This window comes from Gobio gobio (genome assembly GCF_949357685.1).
Source record: "Gobio gobio genome assembly, chromosome: 25".
Classification (NCBI taxonomy): Eukaryota; Metazoa; Chordata; class Actinopteri; order Cypriniformes; family Gobionidae; genus Gobio; species Gobio gobio.
This window is the reverse complement of record NC_137121.1, coordinates 7,106,145-7,127,057: the sequence shown is the minus strand read 5'-3', so window position 1 is coordinate 7,127,057 and position 20,913 is coordinate 7,106,145. Positions and strand designations below refer to the sequence as shown.

Below are 20,913 nucleotides of genomic sequence, written 5' to 3'. Positions count from 1 at the left end.
TTCTTGTTTTCTGGAAAATAAAATTTAATTGAAGTGAGTTTTTGTTTAAAACAAGCAAATAATGGGGTAAGAAAAATAATGTTTCTGTTTGGAATCTTTAAGGGAGATTATTTTTCTAATCCATTGGCAGATAATTTAGTTTGTTTCAAGCAAAAACTCAATTAATTTTAATTTTTTCCCCCAGGAATCAAGAAAAAATATTTAATTTTCCTTAGTAAAAGCATCTTGATTTAAGAACTTTTTTATATTTGGACTGGAAAAAAAGACAGAAATACCAAGTCAGAAAAGCATGTTTTGTAGTGTGGTTTTACCTGTGGTGATCTAAATAGAGCAATTATTAAATTTAAATAAGAATAGAGTTCTAACTCCGTAATAATATTACAATTTCACCCATTAAAACTTTTTGGTTGATGAAAGTTTTACAGATATTGTTAAATATCTATAAATAATAATATATAATAATATAAAAGTGCCATAGTAATGATGTCAGCACAATGCCAAGAGTTTTTCATACATCAACTGAGAGATAAAAGTACATTTTGGCGAGGTGATGGGGTTTTGGTTTCCTTGCCACTGTCGCCTTTGGCTTGGCTTGCTCAGTTGGGGACACTACATTTTCAACTAAATATCTAAATAAATCTAATAAGTAATTTAGTAAATTAGTAATTAGTACTAAAACTAATTAGTAAATTAGTGTTGCCTTCATCTTATTAACAATCGCTCCAGCGGTTCCTCAGCTCCGCAACACTCGCTCCTGCTCTGCTTCAGACTACAGTAACACAATAATCACATCCATCAACATGATTTCTGCCCGAGTCAAACTACACTACTCTAGCGGACGGAAAAGTTACATAGTGCAGCTTTAAACAATAATGTTTCATAGTGAGGAGAAGAAGCAGTGTGATCAGAGCGGCTCGATTGGTTCAGTAAATGCTGCTCCATCTATGCACCTAAGCACCTAAATGACTTATGACGTGCATTTGAAAAGCACAACGTGCCAAACATTACGTGTTTTAACACCAAACTCTCTTCATAACATCAGTCGAGTGTTTGAAATAACTTCCATTTGCGATCGGAAGTGGCTTCTTATCACATACACTATAGTGTAATTAATGCTGTGTCTATAAGCATTGCATTATAAATATATTTTATTCTCATTAAGCATTCATGCATATAAATGTATAAAATGTGCAGAACCACTGACTTCTTCATCTATTCTATATTATCTACACAGTAAACGTTTAACTGTAAGACTATAAGTATAATAACTATAAGAACTATAATTAACTATAAGAGGAATCTTTTTTAAATATGTTTTGCATCCCAAATGATGCAAAAACGGGCAGTTGGTCTGACTATTTAGACAATTTAGGAGATATTAAAGAGATCGTATTATTGATTTTCAGTAGTAGATAATCAGGTGAATATCCTGAATGTCTAAAACATACCTACATATTGTCTTTCTAAATGTCATAGGGTGTTGCTCTGTGTCAGCATCTTAAAAGAATGAATTGTTATGTTGATTGAGTGACTAATGTTAGCATACCTCCTTATAATATTTTTATATCCACTTGAGCATTTTAACCACACCTGTGTGTGCGTGTGTGTGTGTGTGTGGGGGGGGGGTGTTAGTGGGTGTGCGTTTACATGTCACAATACTATGTGACAAACAGTGATCCCTACCCATCAAAGAGAACAAATTATTTAAAGCATCATGCATATTTCATAAGCAGATTAAGTCTTGTCACTATAGTTATATAAGGGAAGGAGATCTCAGCATGGCTGCCGTGGATTAACCAGACAATCCAACCAAAAACATGTTTATTGACACATTTGATCAGACGGGGGGTGGAAAGACTTTAACAGGATGTAGTCCAACCAACTTCAACAGCACAAAGGGAAGTTTAATTTATATTTGCTTGCTTTGAGATATTTGCACGAATATAATCTGTTTACAAGAGGGTAGGTCAGAGTTTTTGATGTTTCATTATAGGTCCTTCAGATCAATGATTTGCTTTCTGGGCTTTTTAAAGTGCTAGAGCATCGATGGTTTTCTAAGAAAGGACAAAACATTTTTAGCAACCACCTGGGACCACCAAGCACCCTACCAACCACCTTGCCCTAAAACCACTCAAAGAGCCTAGCAACCACCCAGAATTCCACTCAAGCACCCCAGTGACCCCATAACATGGCCTAAAAACACCCCAAAACCCTAGTAACCAGCTATCAATCCCTTAAAGCCACTCAAACACCCTAGCAACCAGCTATCAATGGCCTAAAAGCACTCAAACACCCTAGCAACCAGCTATCAATGACCTAAAACCACTCAAAACCCTAGCAACCAGCTGTCAATGACCTAAAACCACTCAAAACCCTAGCAACCCCATAGCAGTGGCCTAAAAAACACCTCAAAACACTAGCAACCAGCTATCAATGGCCTAAAACCACTCAAACACCCTAGCAACCAGCTGTCAATGACCTAAAACCACTCAAAACCCTAGCAACCCCATAGCAGTGGTCTAAAAAACACCTCAAAACACTAGCAACCAGCTATCAATGGCCTAAAACCACTCAAACACCCTAGCAACCAGCTGTCAATGACCTAAAACCACTCAAAACCCTAGCAACCCCATAGCAGTGGCCTAAAAAACACCTCAAAACACTAGTAACCAGCTATTAATGGCCTAAAACCACTCAAACACCTTAGCAACCAGCTATCAATGACCTAAAACCACTCAAACACCCTAGCAACCACCTTTAATTGCCCTAAAACCACTCAAGCACGATAGCAACCCCCTAGCAATGGCATAAAACCTCTCAAACATCCTGGCAACCATCTATAATTGCCCTAAAACCACTCAAACACCCAAGCAACCAGCTATCAAAGACTTAAAATCACCCAAACCCCCTAGCAACCAGCTATCAAAGACCTAAAATCACTCAAACACCCTAGCAACCCCCTAGCAGTGGCATAAAACCTCTCAAACACCTAGCAAACAACTATCAATGACCTAAAGCCACTAAAAAACCCTACCAACCACCTAGAATTGCCCTAAAACATCTTAAACACCCTAGCAACCCCCTAGCAGTGGCCTAAAACCTCTCAAACACCCTAGCAACCTAGCAGTGGCCTAGAGCCTCTCAAACACCCTAGCAACCCTCTAGCATTGGCCTAAAACCTCTCAAACACCTAGAAATCAGCTATCAATGACCTAAAACCACTCAAACACCCTAGCAACCACCTAGAATTGCCCCAAAACCATTCAAGCACTCTAGCAACCCCCTAGCAGTGGCCTAAAACCTCTCAAACACCCTAGCAACCCCCTAGCAGTGGCCTAAAACCTCTCAACTAGCAACCCCCTAGCAGTGGCCTAAAACTTCTCAAACACCTAGCAATCAGCTATCAATGACCTAAAACCACTCAAACACCCTAGCAATCACCTAGAATTGCCCTAAAACCACTCAAGCACTCTAGAAACCCCCTAGCAGTGGCCTAAAACCTCTCAAACACCCTAGCAACCCCCTAACAGTAGCCTAAAACCTCTCAAACACCTAGCAATCAGCTAGCAATGACCTAAAGCCACTCAAACACCCTAGCAATCACCTAGAATTGCCCTAAAACCACTTAAGCACTCTAGCAACCCCCTAGCAGTGGCCTAAAACCTTTCAAACACCTAGCAACCAGCTATCAATTACCTAAAACCACTCAAACACCCTAGCAACCCCCTAGCAGTGGCCTATAACCTCTCAAACACCTAGCAACCAGCTATCAATTACCTAAAACCACTCAAACACCCTAGCAACCACCTAAAATTGCCCCAAAACCTCTCAAGCACTCTAGCAACCCCCTAGCAGTGGCCTAAAACCTCTCAAACACCTAGCAACCAGCTAGCAATGACCTAAAACCACTCAAACACTCTAGCAACCACCTAGAATTGCCATAAAACCACTCAAGCACCCTAGCAACCCCCTAGCAGTGGCCTAAAACCTCTCAAACACCTAGCAACCAGCTATCAATGATCTAAAACCACTCAAACACCCTAGCAACCACCTAAAATTGCCCCAAAACCACTCAAGCACTCTAGCAACCCCCTAGCAGTGCCTAAAACCTCTCAAACACCCTAGCAACCCCCTAGTAGTGGCATAAAACCTCTCAAACAGCTAGCAACCAGCTATCAAGGACCTAAAACCACTCAAACACCCTAGCAATCACCTAGAATTGCCCTAAAACCACTCAAGCACTCTAGCAACCCCCTAGCAGTGGCCTCAAACCTCTTAAACACCCTAGCAACCCCCTAGCAGTGCCCTAAAACCACTCAAGCACTCTGGCAACCCCCTAGCAGTGGCCTAAAACCTCTCAAACACCCTAGCAATCACCTAGAATTGCCCTAAAACCACCCAAGCACTCTAGCAAACCCCCTAGCAGTGGCCTAAAACCTCTCAAACACCCTAGCAACCCCCTAGCAGTGGCCTAAACCTCTCAAACACCTAGCAACCAGCTATCAATGACCTAAAACCACTCAAACACCCTAGCAACCACCTAGAATTGCCCTAAAACCACTCAAGCACCCTATCAACCCCCTAGCAGTGGCCTAAAACCTCTCAAACACCTAGCAACCAGCTATCGATGACCTAAAACCACTCAAACACCCTAGCAACCACCTAGAATTGCCCTAAAACCACTCAAGCACCCTAGCAACCCCCTAGCAGTGGCCTTAAACCTCTCAAACACCCTAGCAACCCCCTAGCAGTGGCCTAAAACCTCTCAAACACCCTAGCAACCCCCTAGCAGTGGCCTAAACCTCTCAAACACCTAGCAACCAGCTATCAATGACCTAAAACCACTCAAACACCCTAGCAACCACCTAGAATTGCCCTAAAACCACTCAAGCACCCTAGCAACCCCCTAGCAGTGGCCTTAAACCTCTCAAACACCCTAGCAACCCCCTAGCAGTGGCCTAAAACCTCTCAAACACCTAGCAACCAGCTATCGATGACCTAAAACCACTCAAACACCCTAGCAACCACCTAGAATTGCCCTAAAACCACTCAAGCACTCTATCAACCCCCTAGCAGTGGCCTTAAACCTCTCAAACACCCTAGCAACCAGCTATCAATTACCTAAAATCACTCAAACACCCTAGCAACTTAAAAACAACCCAGAACACATCAGCATATTGGCAGGGAGTTCTTCTACACAGACATTTTCTTCAGATAAATGTAAAAATCTTATCATGTACACCACTTTCAAGACCTTCTAAGATCTTTTTGCTCCTATTTTTTTATAATCTTTTCAGTTTGAAACTTTTCGACTCAGTTTTGCTCAGATTTTGAATGAAATAAATACTGTGAATGTGGTTTAAAATAAAGAGCCGTATGTGCCTAAACTCAGATCATGATGCTTCTGATATAACAAGAGTGTGTAAGCATTCGAGACCTGATATGACTGCTGCTGGCGTAGGCGTTTTATCAACATTATGCGTGTATAAGAGCGAGAAAATTAGATAAGAGAGACAATATAGCCAATAAGTGAAGGGTGAAAATGAGGAAAAATAAACCAAGGAAAATAATGCAGAACAAAGTTCAACGTGACCTGGATCAACGTGCAGTTTGATTAGCGTTTGCGGAAATTAAGCACTTCTGCTAGGGTTATTTCAGGTTGCAGGTGCACACAAGGCATCAGTGCATTTCGTCCAATCAAATTCGAGGACCTAAGCCATTGTATAATGCAGATTTCAGATTGCATTATCTCGGTTGACAACAGCTCCGATGGAGGTTAACGCTGCCCTGGCAAATCTGATCAAGTGACCTGATTGCTTTATTACGATATCAAGTCATCAGTTGAATCCCGTTAAATATTAAACCAAACGCTCGGTGGTGAGGCTTAGCTAATAAACAAGCTTAGGGAGAAAAAAAAACACAGAAATAAGAGTTTAGCATCTCGCTCACCTGTACATGGTACTGCGACGTCTCTTGCATGATGACATTTGAGTTTGAGTACTTCTTTCGTTGTTCTAAAAGAAACAGAGACATAACAAAATGACATATGAGACACACTATATATTCACAGACTTGCAAGAGGAAAAAGACGCTATCTTGAGTTCCTCGTATGCAAAGTGAGATATTCATGCAACGAATATATACACACTCGAGTATGTGCAGACAAACACACACTAACCTGAAGAGTGCCACATTTTGGTGTATGGACCGTCTCTAGATCACTTAAGCGAGACAAACTGATGAAACACCAACATTTGCATTATAATCGATTCCATGAAACACCACGACGCATCAATAGAGTTAGCGATACGATGCTTGTTTACGAGTCGAAATCTTATGAGACGAGAAAAACTCTCTTACCTTTCAAACCAATGGATTAAAAATCAACTACAAATCTGCATTAAACGTCTCCATTGTGTTATAAAATCGGCTGGCTTCCAGCAGTAATGCTCGAACCTATGGACATACGGAGAGGAAATGTTCTGACAGGCTGGAATCGTGTTTCACCTGCCTCTTTTATGTGAGGTCAAAGGTCAAGCCATGTAACACATGTAAACCCTTCCTCCCCTCTCTGTCTATGACTTCAATATCATATCGCTGTTTGTTTTACAGCGGTCCTATAAATCAGCTCAGTTGCACAAACACTCAACTTCACGTTTGCTTTAGAACGGATCGTGTCGTACCCAAATTTCAGCGCTCATATGTTGCTCTTTTATTGCTCAGGAGACAAACTTTGGTATCTTTTGCACAGTTTGAGACATTCTTGAGATGTCTTCTGACCTCTATAGGAGAGACATCATTTTGATTTTGTGAGGCGTCTCTCTTGGGCAACACCTGAAGGCTACAGTAAATGACCCAGTGAAGGCATTTAACAGACATATTAAGTTTAGTTCAAGGTTAAAGCGCGCAATCAAAGGCGATTCTCTGGTCAAAACATGTTTTAGTTCAGGGCTATGTTTATGGTGTTCTTCTGAGTTCTAGTTATAGAGTTCTAGTACACTGTAAGAATAATGATAACAGGTTATGGTGTGTTTAAAATAGTTACATAAACACCGGTATGGATGAGTGGCATGATGTCATGGAGACTGAATGTTTTTGAGGGTTTGTCTCTCTATTTATTCAATAAGCCAATCAAATGTGCTATTGGAAATATGAATGAATCACTGCAGCTGAGGACTAAAAATAGTGATGGAATGGTTATGGAATGGCAACAGAGAGTTTAAGTACATTATATTACCATTATTGGCGCATTTAGACTACATGTTATTTTTCTTAATAACTTAATTTAATTATTATTTATTTTCCCTATTTTTATTTATTTATGCTCAATTGTTTTTGTTAGCTATTTTCCTATTTCTAATGATAATACATTATTTTTTAATTAAATTAAATTAAATTAAATTAAATTAAATTAAATTAAATTAAATTAAATTAAATTAAATTAAATTAAATTAAATTAAATTAAATTAAATTAAATTAAATTAAATTAAATTAAATTAAATTAAATTAAATTAAATTAAATTAAATTAAATTAAATTAAATTAAATTAAATTACTTTGGGAATATCATTATTTGTAATAAAGTGCAATGAAATTCATGCACTATAACACAGAATGTCAAATATACACAAATACATAAATATAAATAATGCTATTTACAACACTAACCACACATACACACTCATTTATTTAATATTATTCTTTAAATTAAATAAAAATATATAAAATGAATTGAATTAAATTATTTTGGAAATATCAATATTTGTAATCCAATTAAATTAAATGAATGCACTATAAGAGCAGAGAAATGTACTAGGGTTGTATATACTATATAAAGTATATTTATTTATATACACAAATATAAATAATGCTATTTACAACACTAATCATATACGCAATAATACTAACCCTACAATTCCATTCATTTTTTAAAAATCTATTTAATATTATTCTTTAAATAAAATAAAATAATAAATAAATAAATATTAAAATAAATTTTAATAATAACATAAATTAAAAAAATAAAATAAAATTAAATGATAAAATAAAAAATTAAATTAAATTAAATTAAATTAAATTAAATTAAATTAAATTAAATTAAATTAAATTAAATTAAATTAAATTAAATTAAATTAAATTAAATTAAATTAAATTAAATTAAATTAAATTAAATTAAATTAAATTAAATTAAATTAAATTAAATAAAAAAATTAAATTAAATAATAAAATAAAATAAAATAACATTTTTTTGGAAATATCATTTTTTGTAATATAATTAAATGAAATTCATGCACTATAAGAGCAGAAATGTACTAGGGTTGTATATACTATATGCTGTATATTTATTTATATACACAAATATAAATAATACTATTTACAACACTAATCATATACACACTAACCTTACAATACTGTTCAAAAATAATAATAAAAAAATAATATTTAATTTGATGTTCACTTTTTTGCACCAAAATGCTATAGGCCTACCATTATTGCACTAATACTGTGTCAGAGAGCCAGAGAGAGTGGGAGAGAGGGTCATCGCCCTGCCCCAGTCTCTGGGGTTAAATGACCAGAGCTAATCATTACCTCTAAATGAGCACATGTTCTTATCAGCTGCTTCACGGATCACATATCAGAGGTACATTCTCTCACAGCCCCTCCTCCGTTTATCTCTCTCTCCATCTCTCCAGGAAGTCTTCTTCACACTCTTTCCTCTCTTCCTGTTGCACGGAGAGAGTCCGAACGGTTTGCGCCACGGCATCTTTGTGTAAGTCGAGCTGCGCGCATGCGTTATTCATGTCTGACATTTACTCCGAACGCTTCCCAGCATGTCCACAGCTCACCACGAGCGAGATCTAAACGCTCCAGCCTCTCACCGCCCAGAGGGATTCTGGGTCGTCCATGTGCTAATTTAACAATAGCAATTAAACTCACACCTAAAGTTTACCTGAGACTGAAGCTCCACTGAAGAACATGTGATCTCTTTAATATCTTGAGTGAATCTGCTAGACAGAAATGAAATGTTTCGTCTTCGGCTGAATTTTACACCTGAGATGAAGATTTAGATAAAATCTCAAACTGTGCTCAGATGCCAAAGCCTGCCATACCAGATGGAGAACACAGCCGCAACAACCCAGTGTTTGGGTAGTTTTTGGGTTACTCAGATCCTGGGTCAGGCGTATCAACCCAGTGTTTGGGTAGTTTTTGGGTTACTCAGATCCTGGGTCAGACACAACAACCCAGTGTTTGGGTAGTTTTTGGGTTACTCAGATCCTGGGTCAGACGTAACAACCCAGTGTTTGGGTAGTTTTTGGGTTACTCAGATCCTGGGTCAGACGTAACAACCCAGTGTTTGGGTAGTTTTTGGGTTACTCAGATCCTGGGTCAGGCGTATCAACCCAGTGTTTGGGTAGTTTTTGGGTTACTCAGATCCTGGGTCAGGCGTATCAACCCAGTGTTTGGGTAGTTTTTGGGTTACTCAGATCCTGGGTCAGACACAACAACCCAGTGTTTGGGTAGTTTTTGGGTTACTCAGATCCTGGGTCAGACGTAACAACCCAGTGTTTGGGTAGTTTTTGGGTTACTCAGATCCTGGGTCAGACGTAACAACCCAGTGTTTGGGTAGTTTTTGGGTTACTCAGATCCTGGGTCAGACACAACAACCCAGTGTTTGGGTAGTTTTTGGGTTACTCAGATCCTGGGTCAGGCGTATCAACCCAGTGTTTGAGTAGTTTTTGTGTTATCCAGATCCTGGGTCAGGCGTATCAACCCAGTGTTTGAGTAGTTTTTGTGTAACCCAGATCCTGGGTCAGACGCAACAACCCAGTGTTTGGGTAGTTTCTGTGTAACCCAGATCCTGGGTCAGACGTAACAACCCAGTGTTTGGGTAGATTTTGTGGTACCCAGAACATGGGTCAGGCGTAACAACCCAGTGTTTGGGTAGTTTTTGTGTAATCCAGATCCTGGGTCAGACGTAACAACCCAGTATTTGTGTAGTTTTTGGGTTACTCAGATCCTGGGTCAGGCGTATCAACCCAGTGTTTGGGTAGATTTTGTGTTACCCAGATCCTGGGTCAGATGTAACAACCCAGTGTTTGGGTAGATTTTGTGTTACCCAGATCATGGGTCAGGCGTAACAACCCAGTGTTTGAGTAGTTTTTGTGTTATCCAGATCCTGGGTCAGACGCAATAACCCAGTGTTTGGGTAGTTTTTGTGTTACTCAGATCCTGGGTAAGACATATCAACCCAGTGTTTGAGTAGTTTTTGTGTTATCCAGATCCTGGGTCAGACGCAACAACCCAGTGTTTGGGTAGATTTTGTGGTACCCAGAACATGGGTCAGGCGTAACAACCCAGTGTTTGGGTAGTTTCTGTGTAACCCAGATCCTGGGTCAGACTCATTTGTCACTATCATCATTTTGCTTAAGGAATTTCAAGAGAAATGTCTAAGACAAAGTTACTTGAAAATAAGTTTGAATTCCTGAGACGTGAAATTGAGCCATATTTTCTTTTTGCTCTGGGTAATAAAGTTATTTCCTGTATATTTAGGTGTAACTGTGTGACAGAAACACATTTCTTCTCCTAACAGTATTTACACTCAAAGTTCAGCACTTTACAGCACATAAAATTCTGTTTAAACAGAATAAAAAGATGGCCTTCAGATGAAAATATCTACGCTGGAAACCTTTGACCCTCACAAACATGTTTGCGCTCACACACACACACACACACACACACACACACACACACACCGTCAAGCAAACTGTTGTCCTAACGTGACTGCTGGAGGTCTAGTAACGCAATCTGTCTCACCTCTCTGTCACTCAGCGTCTCTCACCTCTGCGTGTCTTTCACCTGTCTCTCTTTCACAATATACACAACTGTCTCTCTCTGTTTGGACTGTTTAGTTTAATCATATGAACAAAAAAACAGACATATTTAAAGCCATATCGCTTTGGAACGACATGATGAGAATATCGCCACTTTTTATGAATTATCTCTTTAACAAAACAACACTTATTTGTTTTATAAACACTACCATTCAAAAGTTAGGGGGTCGAAAGCATTTTTAATGTTTTTGAAAGTCTCTTCTGCTCACCAAGGCTGCATTTATTGGATCAAAAATACAGTAAAAATAGTTAAATGTCATTACAATTTAAAATAAGTGTTTTCTATGTGAGTATATTGTAAAATGTAATTTATTCCTGTGATCAAAGCTGAATTTTCAGCATCATTACTCCAGTCTTCAGTGTCACATGATCCTTCAGAAATCATTCTCATATGAAGATTTGATGATTATCATCAATGTTGAAAACAGTTGTGCAGCCTCATATTTTTGTGGAAACCACAATACATTATTTTTTGTCAGGATTCTTTAATTAATAGAAAGTTTAAAGAAAAATGATTTCCCTTTTTTAAACTAGTGAGTGTGTGATGTTGCTGTTTGAGCATAAACAACATCTGCAAAGTTACGACGCTCAAAGTTCAAAGCAAAGGGAGATATTTTCTTTTAAAAGAAATCACTTTTTAAGGACTACAACAAACGGCTGGTTGGGACTATACAAGCTTCCTCCCAGGTTAGTGACATCACTAGCCCTGAAATTTACATAAACCCCGCCCCCTAGGAACACACAACAAACGGGGTGAGATTATCATGACAGGATACGCTAGTCAATGTCTTGAAGATAGTTAACTCCACATCAACTCCATAAATTCATCAACTAGCCATTCAGAAACGTCCTGTCTCATTCTACATGTTGTCACTTCTTCTCTCCATCATTGTCCGACTCCGGTTTGAACATAAAAGTCTGATTAGTTCATTGCCTGTCTGCATGAGGTTATCAGAGCTGCTAACACAAGCTCTTGAAGCTCCGCCCCTGGAGCAGAAGCTCATTTGCATTTAAAGGGACACGCACAAAAAAACGCAGGTTTTGGCTCACCCTCAAAAAGTGACAATTTTAACATATTATAAAAATGTTTTGTAGCTATTTTGAGCTAAAACTTCACATACACACTTTGGGGACATCAGAAACGTATTTTACATCTTGTAAAAAGGGGCAATCAACCACCCTTTTTAAAGAACAGCATTCATTTGAAACAGAAGCCTTTTGTAACATTAGACATATCTGTCACTTTTGATCAATTTAATGCAATTGAAAATAAAATAATAAAAAAAATGTCATAACCTCGACAAGACCTCTTATTTCTCAACCACCTGTCATATAGAGAAACATTTTACTGGGGATGCACGATGTATCGGCCATTATATGGGTATCAGCCGATGTTCATTTTTAATGTTATCGCTATCGGCCCGATAAGAAAATTATGCTGATATATTAAAGTCGATAAATAATGTATTATTTCCTTCAGCTGAGACACTTCAGATGAGCACTGTTCGCCATGATGGGGTTTGAATTGCTTGAAATATGATTGAAATCACTTCAAAAAGGTAAATACGGTTAAGTGTTAACTACATATAGACTACATAAAATGATAATGAGAACATCATAATTGTGTGATTGGGACATGGCTTTTAATGGTGACACTTTTGTTTTTTTGTAATCAGGCTCTCAAAAATTATATACAAATTTGGATTTCGCCTATCGGTCATCAGCTTTCAAATATACAGAATTATCGGTTATCCGTATTGGCCAACATTTTCATATCGATGCATCCCTACTTTAAAATCAAGTCCTGGCCAACAGTTTTTACTAGTTGAATATCCCGTTTCCCTCATAAATACATCACAGTCTCATGTTGAGCACACAGGAACAGTCCAAATAAACTAACCATCCAAACCAAACCTGTCTCACAACCACTCTGTGGCTCCAAGCATCACCTGTCGTGCCAAACGGATACGGTGTCCCATCTGGACACAATTCAGGGAACGCCATCTGCTACCCATGGACAGCAACAACCACACAAACTTCCAAACAAACACACGGCGTCAGTTTCAAAGCCCCATTCTAACATGCACAGCAAACGCTGATATATTAAACCACAAGGGCGTCGCTTTGCAGTTGCTAATGGGTTTTGGGTTTTTGCTATGTGGTTGCTTACTGGAAATTTGGGATCTTTGCTGGTGGCAGCAACCTTAAAAAAAAAAAATCCATAAGAAAAGAAAACAGACAGAAGGTGAAAGCAAATGAGAGCAGAAACCGATTTAACGTATTGCATTGGTGTTTACAGCAGCCGTAATGCTGAGAACAAATCGGATGAGAACAATACTTCAACTTAATTGAGCTGAATAATGACACTATTGTCTTCTGTAGAGCAGCGCTACAGCTGATGATCGACAAATGTATTGAACCGAACTGAGCTTAATAACAACACAATCCCAGCAAACAAAAATTATCTTAGAAAGTTTTGCTAATGTTCCCATTAAAGGATTAGTTCACCCCAAAATGAAAATTTCCTGATAATGTTCATATCTTTCTTTCTTCAGTCGAAAAGAAATTAAGGGCGCTTTCACACCTACCTTGTTTGGTCCGGATTTTCGGACTTTTCAGTTTGGTCCGAATCAAAATGACAGGTGTGAAACCTCCCCGTACCACGGTCCGGACCAAACAGACGAAATTTGGTCCGACGAAAAGCGGTATTCTCGGTCCGGATCAAACTGAACAAAGGTTCGGTTCGTTTCTAGTGTGAAAGCATTTTCTGTTTGGTTCGGACTTTCAGACCATTTACAGGAAGTTCCTGTTTATGTTTAAATATTATAAAGTTATTTTAAAATTTCATCTAGGCTACATTGATTATGAAAAGTGAAAAAATGCGCAATATGTCAGAAGACGGAAGGTCAGAAATGATTTTGAAAGAAATGTTGTAGGATTTTGCTTAGAAAGCCTTTCTTTAATGTGAATTTCGTTTTGTATGAATTGTACCTTAATTTTAATCAACGTTTAATCAGATAATTGCCTGGATTTATTAAATAAGAAGCAAATAGTCTATAGCAGACAATAATCGCGGGAGCGATCACATGCTTTGCACATGAACTGGAGCGTCTCAAATAAACCCAAACTCAGCAGCTACTCGTCTCACAGACATGAGAAATATGTGAATATAAAGCTTGAAATGTCCACTTTTAAACGTAACGAATAAAAAATAGTCAAGCAATGCGCACTGTTCAATAGTGGTTCATTCATTCTTGTCAAAGACGCTGACGTCAGACACGTCCGTTTACAAACCAATCAATGTCCAGATGCCGCCCACATAGATGAAGACGAGTGGACGCAAGTGCGTCATGTAAAGTTATTTAGTGTGCTCGCATACTTGCAATGTGAAACCAAACCAAAACTAACCGAATGTATAAAATGTATCAAAACATGAACTTCGATTCCGACCTTGGTGCGGACTTCCAGGTGTGAAAACGCCCTAAGTTTTCGGAAGAAAACTTTCCAGGATTTTTCATCATTTAATGGTTTTCAATTGCAACCAAAATGCTGAAGGTCCAAATCAATGCAGTTTCAAAGGGCTTTAAATGGTACTACGTGATCCCAGATGAGGAATAGGGTCTTTTCTAGCCAAACAATCGGTCATTTTCAAAAATAAAAATTAATATACTTTTTAACCTAAATTGTTCATCTTGCGCAGATTTGCGAGGTGCTAAGGATGACATAATCACGTCGGAAAGGTCATGCTAGACGTAGGCAGAAGTACAGCCCACGAGTTTACAGAGCACTCGTGAAGACTAATACAAACGCCCTGTACCAAAAACACTCCATTTTCAACTTCAAATTGTCCGATACCGTTGTTTTACCTTTTTTTTTTGCTAAAGGGCATGTTTTTTGCTAAATGTTTTACAATAAAACACTATTTCAGTCTTTAAAAATGTCACATTTAATTGAACTGGCCGCGTCTGTGTAATTAATTGTGAAATTTGACACTATGACAGTGACACTATTGTACTGCAAAATATAAATGTGTGTAATTTTTTGATGAAGTTTGCATGATTGATTCTGTTATTATCCTTTATATCACTGCATGCTGCTTTAAAACAATATAAAGCGCTATATATAAATCATTTGACTTGACTTGCCTGAGCTAGTCAATCCTAACGGACGATGTCTTTCACTCTTTTATCTGGTGATGGTGTGATAAGTGTGTGGGGTTTAAAGCGCTCCTGCTCATTTGCATTGCCTCTCTGTGCGCATGAATCGGGTGATAGATGGGAGATTTTTTTGCATGTGCTGGTTTGCAGGGGCTGACGGGACGGAAGGTAAAACCGAGTTCACGACACAATAAAACCAAACCACAGGAACAGATTTAAAGGCACGGCTCAGTGCATATGTGCAAACAGAAATGTGAAACTTTGCAAGAGCATCAGGTTTGTGTGTGTGTGTGTGTAGTTCAGGTAAACCATGGGGACAAAATGTCCCCACAAACATGGCAATATCCGAAATCCTTGTCCTTGTCGGGACATTTTTTGGTCTCCATGAGGAAAATAGCTTATAAATCATACTAAGTGATGTTTTTTGAAAATGTAAAAATGCGTGTAGTGTGTGTGTGATGGGTAGGTTTAAGGGGGTGGGTTAGTGTAGGGGGAGAGAATAGACAGTTTGTACTGTATAAAACCATTATGTCTATAGAAAGTCCACATAAAACATGAAAACACAACGTGTGTGAGTGCTTGTGTGTGTGTGTGTGTGTGTGTGTGTGTGTTTGAGCTCCCAAGGCAGGGCTGTGTACCTTCCCATGGGTCATTGCCAAAGTGCAGAACACACAAAAACATAAAAACATGTTGTATCTCTTATGTAAAGCTCAGGTCCATAAATGCAGACACACACAAACACACAGGTGAATTGCACAAATTCTAAAAAAGAACATGTCCCGGTCATATTTCGCCCCAAAATCTAAAGAGAGACATACAAAATTATATTTTGCATTAAAAAAATGTGGTTTATTTGTAAGGCCATTAAAATAATTGTGCATTATATAATGCCTTTTTTTTTTATTATTATTAAGTCAATGTAAAATATTTTGATTCTCATTACTGTAATGCAAAAATAATATATTTTTTACACTGTAAAATATATACAATTATAAATTATAAAATTTGTTCATTTACTCAATAAAAATTTGAGATTGAGAAAGGTTTTTTTGCATTGCATTGCATTGAAATAATGAATAATGTATGTGAAATTGAATTGTACTTATGTAATGAAAGTAACTTTTTTAATGTTTAAAAATTATAAATATAAATTCTCATTATTTTCGTCTGAGTTTAGGGTGAAATATGAACTGGATCTTCTTGAGATTCTCTCTCACACACACCCAGCTTCAGCTAGTGTTACTGTACAGTAGGCTAACAGCTTCCAAAACTCATCAATCACCTGTGAAAACACCGTCACTCTTTCTCTCTTTCTCTCGACCTCATTACAATAGACCATTAGCCAAATATCCTTTAAGTGTATGAGCTTCTGAAAAATGACAAATGTAGGATCTCTCTGCCGATGTTGCCCTTCTCTTACTTTCATTCTTGTTTTCTTAAAAGCTCAAAAGCCTCTTTTATGTACATGTCAGACCGGGTTGAGCACACGCCCCCTTTTTCCAGACACACCCGACTGGGCACAGAGGCAGACTGTGTGTACATTTAGGCCGAGACGCACACCCCCGGAGACACACACACACACACCTAGTCGTCATGACGACAGGTAAACGATAAACACCCTGCTCAATGCGTTCATCTAAAGTTGGCAAAATGGGCACTGATGTCTGCACTAGTCATAAAAACATGCAAATCTGCTCAATTCTTTATTGGCATTGACGGTTCCATGAAGAAACTTTAACACCCATGGAATCATTTTATCGGACAAAAGGTTGTTTATAGTGGGGAAAAAAGGTTCTTTAGATCATTAAAATGTTCTTCACACTAAGAAAAACAAATGGTTCTTTTTATAATGTTCACTGAAAGATTCTTTGTGGAACCAAAAATGGTTCTTCTAACCTTTAACTATCATGTAAAACCTTCCATTCTACGACTGATCTGATTGGTTAAGTCGCATTTGAAGACCTTGTAAAATAAAAAATATATACCCACCTCTGATCAAACATGAATTGAAGTCGATACTCTTCAAATCTATAACACCAAAAGTAAGTCGTAAAAGTAAGTGATTTCTCTGTCGCTCATGACCTCAATAGTGTGAGGTCATTCTGAAATATCCTGACACACTCATTTGATAGGCAAACGTCTGATTGTTATGGTTAATCTGAATCGCAGTGAGGCCTGTGAGACTGAGTATGTGTAATACGCATGCAAATGTCCTATTGTATGACGCGCTTGCATATCGTATGTGCAGAATGCCATTTCAAAGGAAGCAGGAAACAGGATGTGATGTCTTGGAAGGGGGAAGAGCCATACACACACACACACACACACGCAATAAACCACATCCATGCACAACTACGTCACAGGTAAACATTGGGCCTTATTCATGAAGGTCACAGTGATTCTGCTAAGTAAGGAATGTTTTGTTGATCCTGACAATTTTATCCTAACCCTACTCATCAGTTATCCCTAATCTCAGAGGGAAATGATAGGTGAATAACACTGATCACAACCCAGGGGCCGGTTGCATAAACTGCGTAGACTAGTCTTTAAAGGTCCCATGGCATGAAATGTTCATTTTATGAGGTATTTCAACATTAATATGCGTTCCCCTAGCCTAAATATTGTCCCCAAGTGGATAGAAATGTTGATCGGTGTAAACCCGAGTTCTGGCTGTCTTTCTCTGCCTTTGAGAAAATGACAGGCCAGACGAGCCAATCCTGAAGTCTCCTGTTTTGACGTCCACACAGGAACGGTTTCCTCCCTTTCCTCCGCCCAGAGAATCTGCCACGCCCATGCAAACGCTCGAGAGATCAGTGTTTGTGATCGAGTGAATGCTGGCAGTTTCTCAGTGTTTGGATGTACAAATGAAAACAGAAGTCTTTTTTCAGTTCCTTCTGATCAGTGATCAGTGATTTCTTATGTGTAGCTAATTATTTATTATCCGTGCACACACTGCGGCTTCTCTCTCTCCCGACAGAACGGTGTTTTCCTGTTTTATATCTTGTGAGTCAGTGTTTTTGTACGTCCTCGTCGCGTCTATCTGTTCTACAATGTGCATACAGTGGTTTCTGCTCAACATCAGCAGACTCACATCTCTTTAGAGATAAACCCCACGCACGCCGAAGCTCGGGCTGCACTGACCGGTCGGCCTTCAACATCCCCGACCCCCAGTACTGCCTCTGGCCCACAGCGGAGGCGCCTTACGCGGCGTGAGATTAAGCTGAAGGGGGGTAAGCGTGAGGGTATCCGGGTAGGCTAGCCAGCTATCCCTACAATAAACTGGATTACATTCGATTACTGCTGTTGTGTCTTTGTTTGCGCTGTTACTCAATGCGCGGCACTGACGCTTTTCATATGATTGGAACATATCTAGAAATAATGCTATAATCAACACTTACTAACTCGTTCATCTCGACAGCTGTAATGGTACATTGCATGTGTTACAAAGTTGGTAATAATAAACTCGCGCTGACAGACAGCGCTCTCATAACTCAGTAGTTACTATAAATAACTTTGTTAGCAATCGCTCCTTCTCCGTGATGTCCGCTTCGCGAACGAATCATTCTTTTGAATGGGTTCTTTTTAGTGAACCGAATCAGTTCACCAAATCGGACTGAATCGTTGTAAACGGTTCGCGTCTCGAGTCAGTGCTGATCCATAATTTACTAAAGTTACTAACTTTCTGACATGAGTGACAGCCCCTCCGACTAGAAATAAACTAATAACCTGAAGTATATTCTAGTAACTACAACAGTTCACTGAACTGAGACATGCTGAGAACTGATGTGAAGTGAACTCAGGTCCATCCGTCTCTCTGGCAGCAGCTCGTGCGTCATAGACTTCGTTAAACCACGCCCCCTCCGCTCATTTCAAATGCAAAGATGTCAGCCAATCACAACAGTGGCCGTTTTTACTGAAGTCTCACAGCAGACACGCCTCTTGAAACAGGGCAGTCAGCCACAGGGCAAACAGCAGTATAGAAAAAATGCCTTTTATTTCTAAATTATGACATTTTATGATGTAAAAATCATACTAACAATATAAGTACACCTCAGGAAACATTATAAAATAATAGAAAAATGCCATGCCATGGGACCTTTAAAAGTAAGTGGTCTATTTTTTTCTTCAAGACTGTTCTTCACTTTTTAAAGTCAGTTACATAAAAATTTAGATTGGTCTAATTTGAATCAGAAAAGTAAGACTAATTGCTAGTGTGTCAAATTAGTTCTTAAGACACGGTCTAAACATAATGGCTAAGTTTATGCAACTGGCCCCTGGTTGTAAGCCTAAACTTGACATAAACTGTGAACTCAAATCTGATTGGTTGTTTGGAATGTTTTTCCAGGATCAACAAAGACGTTCATCCTGTTGTACTTGGTAAAATCAGGTTCACCATACAAACAGAACAAATGTATGTGTAGATCTTTCAAAAAAAAAACAGTTGATTGTTGCATTGATTTCAGTGCAAAAATAAGCAGAAGAGTGAATTTAAAGGAACAGTCCACTTTTTTGGAAAATAGGCTTACCGTTTTCCAATCCATTCAGCCGATCTCCGGGTCTGACGGTAGCACTTTTAGCATAGCTTAGCATAGATCATTGAATCTGATTAGACCGTTAGCATCTCGCTCAAAAAAATGACCAAAGAGTTTCGATATTTTTCCTATTTAAAACTTGACTCTTCTGCAGTTACATCGTGTACTAAGACTGACGGAAAATTAAAAGTTATGATTTTCTAGGCCGATATGGCTAGAAGCTATACTCTCATTCCTGCGTAATAATCAAGAGCTTTGAGCCGTCCCATGAGTGCAGCGGCGCAATGATATTACATTGCAGAAGAGTCTAGTTTTAAAAAGGGAAAATTTAGAAAACTCTTTGGTCATTTGAGCGAGATGCTAACGGTCTAATCAGATTCAATGATCTATGCTAAGCTATGCTAAAAGTGTTACCACCAGACCCGGAGATCGGCTGAATGGATTGGAAAACAGTAAAACTCAACTGTTAAACTCTAGGAGAGATGGAAAATGAGCCTATTTTCAAAAAAAGTGGCGTGTTCTTTTAAATGCAAAAAACAGTAGAGTATGGCCCTTGCAACTGCAATGTCATGGGTTCGATTCCCAAGGAAAATAATTGATTACATGTGATATATATGTGATATAAAATATTATATATATATTATATATATGCATTTGGTAGACACTTGCAAAGCAGCTCTATTTTATTAATTTAATTATATTTTAAAATTTTAGCATTCCAAAAATGAAGAAATTGCTCACAGCACTTTTAGTTTACAAATAAATGTGTCGTTTACTTACCGAACAGGGTCTTGGCACTGATCTTGCTGTCCGATCTGGCCACCCCACTGCAAAGAAGAGCAGATGAGGATGAGGAGGGTGGGTGACGATGCCTGCTCTTCATCGCTGTACAGGCTTTAGTTTTGATCTAAATACTCTAGACGGCACACACTCGCTGTACTGGGCTAAAGTGAGCACTGCATGGCACGGATTGTGCGAGATCTACAGGTTGTGAGAGCATATGCGAGTGAGGGAAGGGGGTATGAGTGAGACACGCAGAGACACAGAGACAGGTTGTTTCCAACAGGGCAGGAAAGGCAAACATTCCCAAACAGTGCTGCTCTGTTAACTTAGACTGTAATATACGTAAACGCACACAATCTCACAAAAAAATCACTAACTACGGGATGTTTGGCTAGGTGTGTGTAGGTCCCAAAAAACATCAGCAAAAGCTGCATTCATTTTACAAGCATATCATTCCAGAAACATGTTATTTGAAAGTAAGCACATGCATTGAGCCAATGCACTACAAGCCTGGTGCATATAACAAGAACATGCCCTCTCATGTTTCATA

General features: G+C 38.6%; 1 protein-coding gene across 2 annotated transcripts in view; it reads right to left on the bottom strand.

Moving 5' to 3' along the window:
- eps8l2 (EPS8 signaling adaptor L2) overlaps positions 1 to 20,913 on the bottom strand; it is a gene marked incomplete at its 5' end in the record, with an annotated part of 73,626 nt that overhangs the window by 22,914 nt on the left and 29,799 nt on the right. Inside the window, 2 exons of one of the 2 annotated variants that reach the window (XM_079810240.1) lie at positions 5,950 to 6,014; positions 20,361 to 20,407. In XM_079810240.1, coding sequence (XP_079666366.1) covers positions 5,950 to 6,014; positions 20,361 to 20,407 — 112 coding nt within the window. Of the gene's footprint in view, positions 1 to 5,949; positions 6,015 to 20,360; positions 20,464 to 20,913 lie in introns of those variants that run through there. The other variant, XM_079810239.1, reaches the window with a different exon arrangement.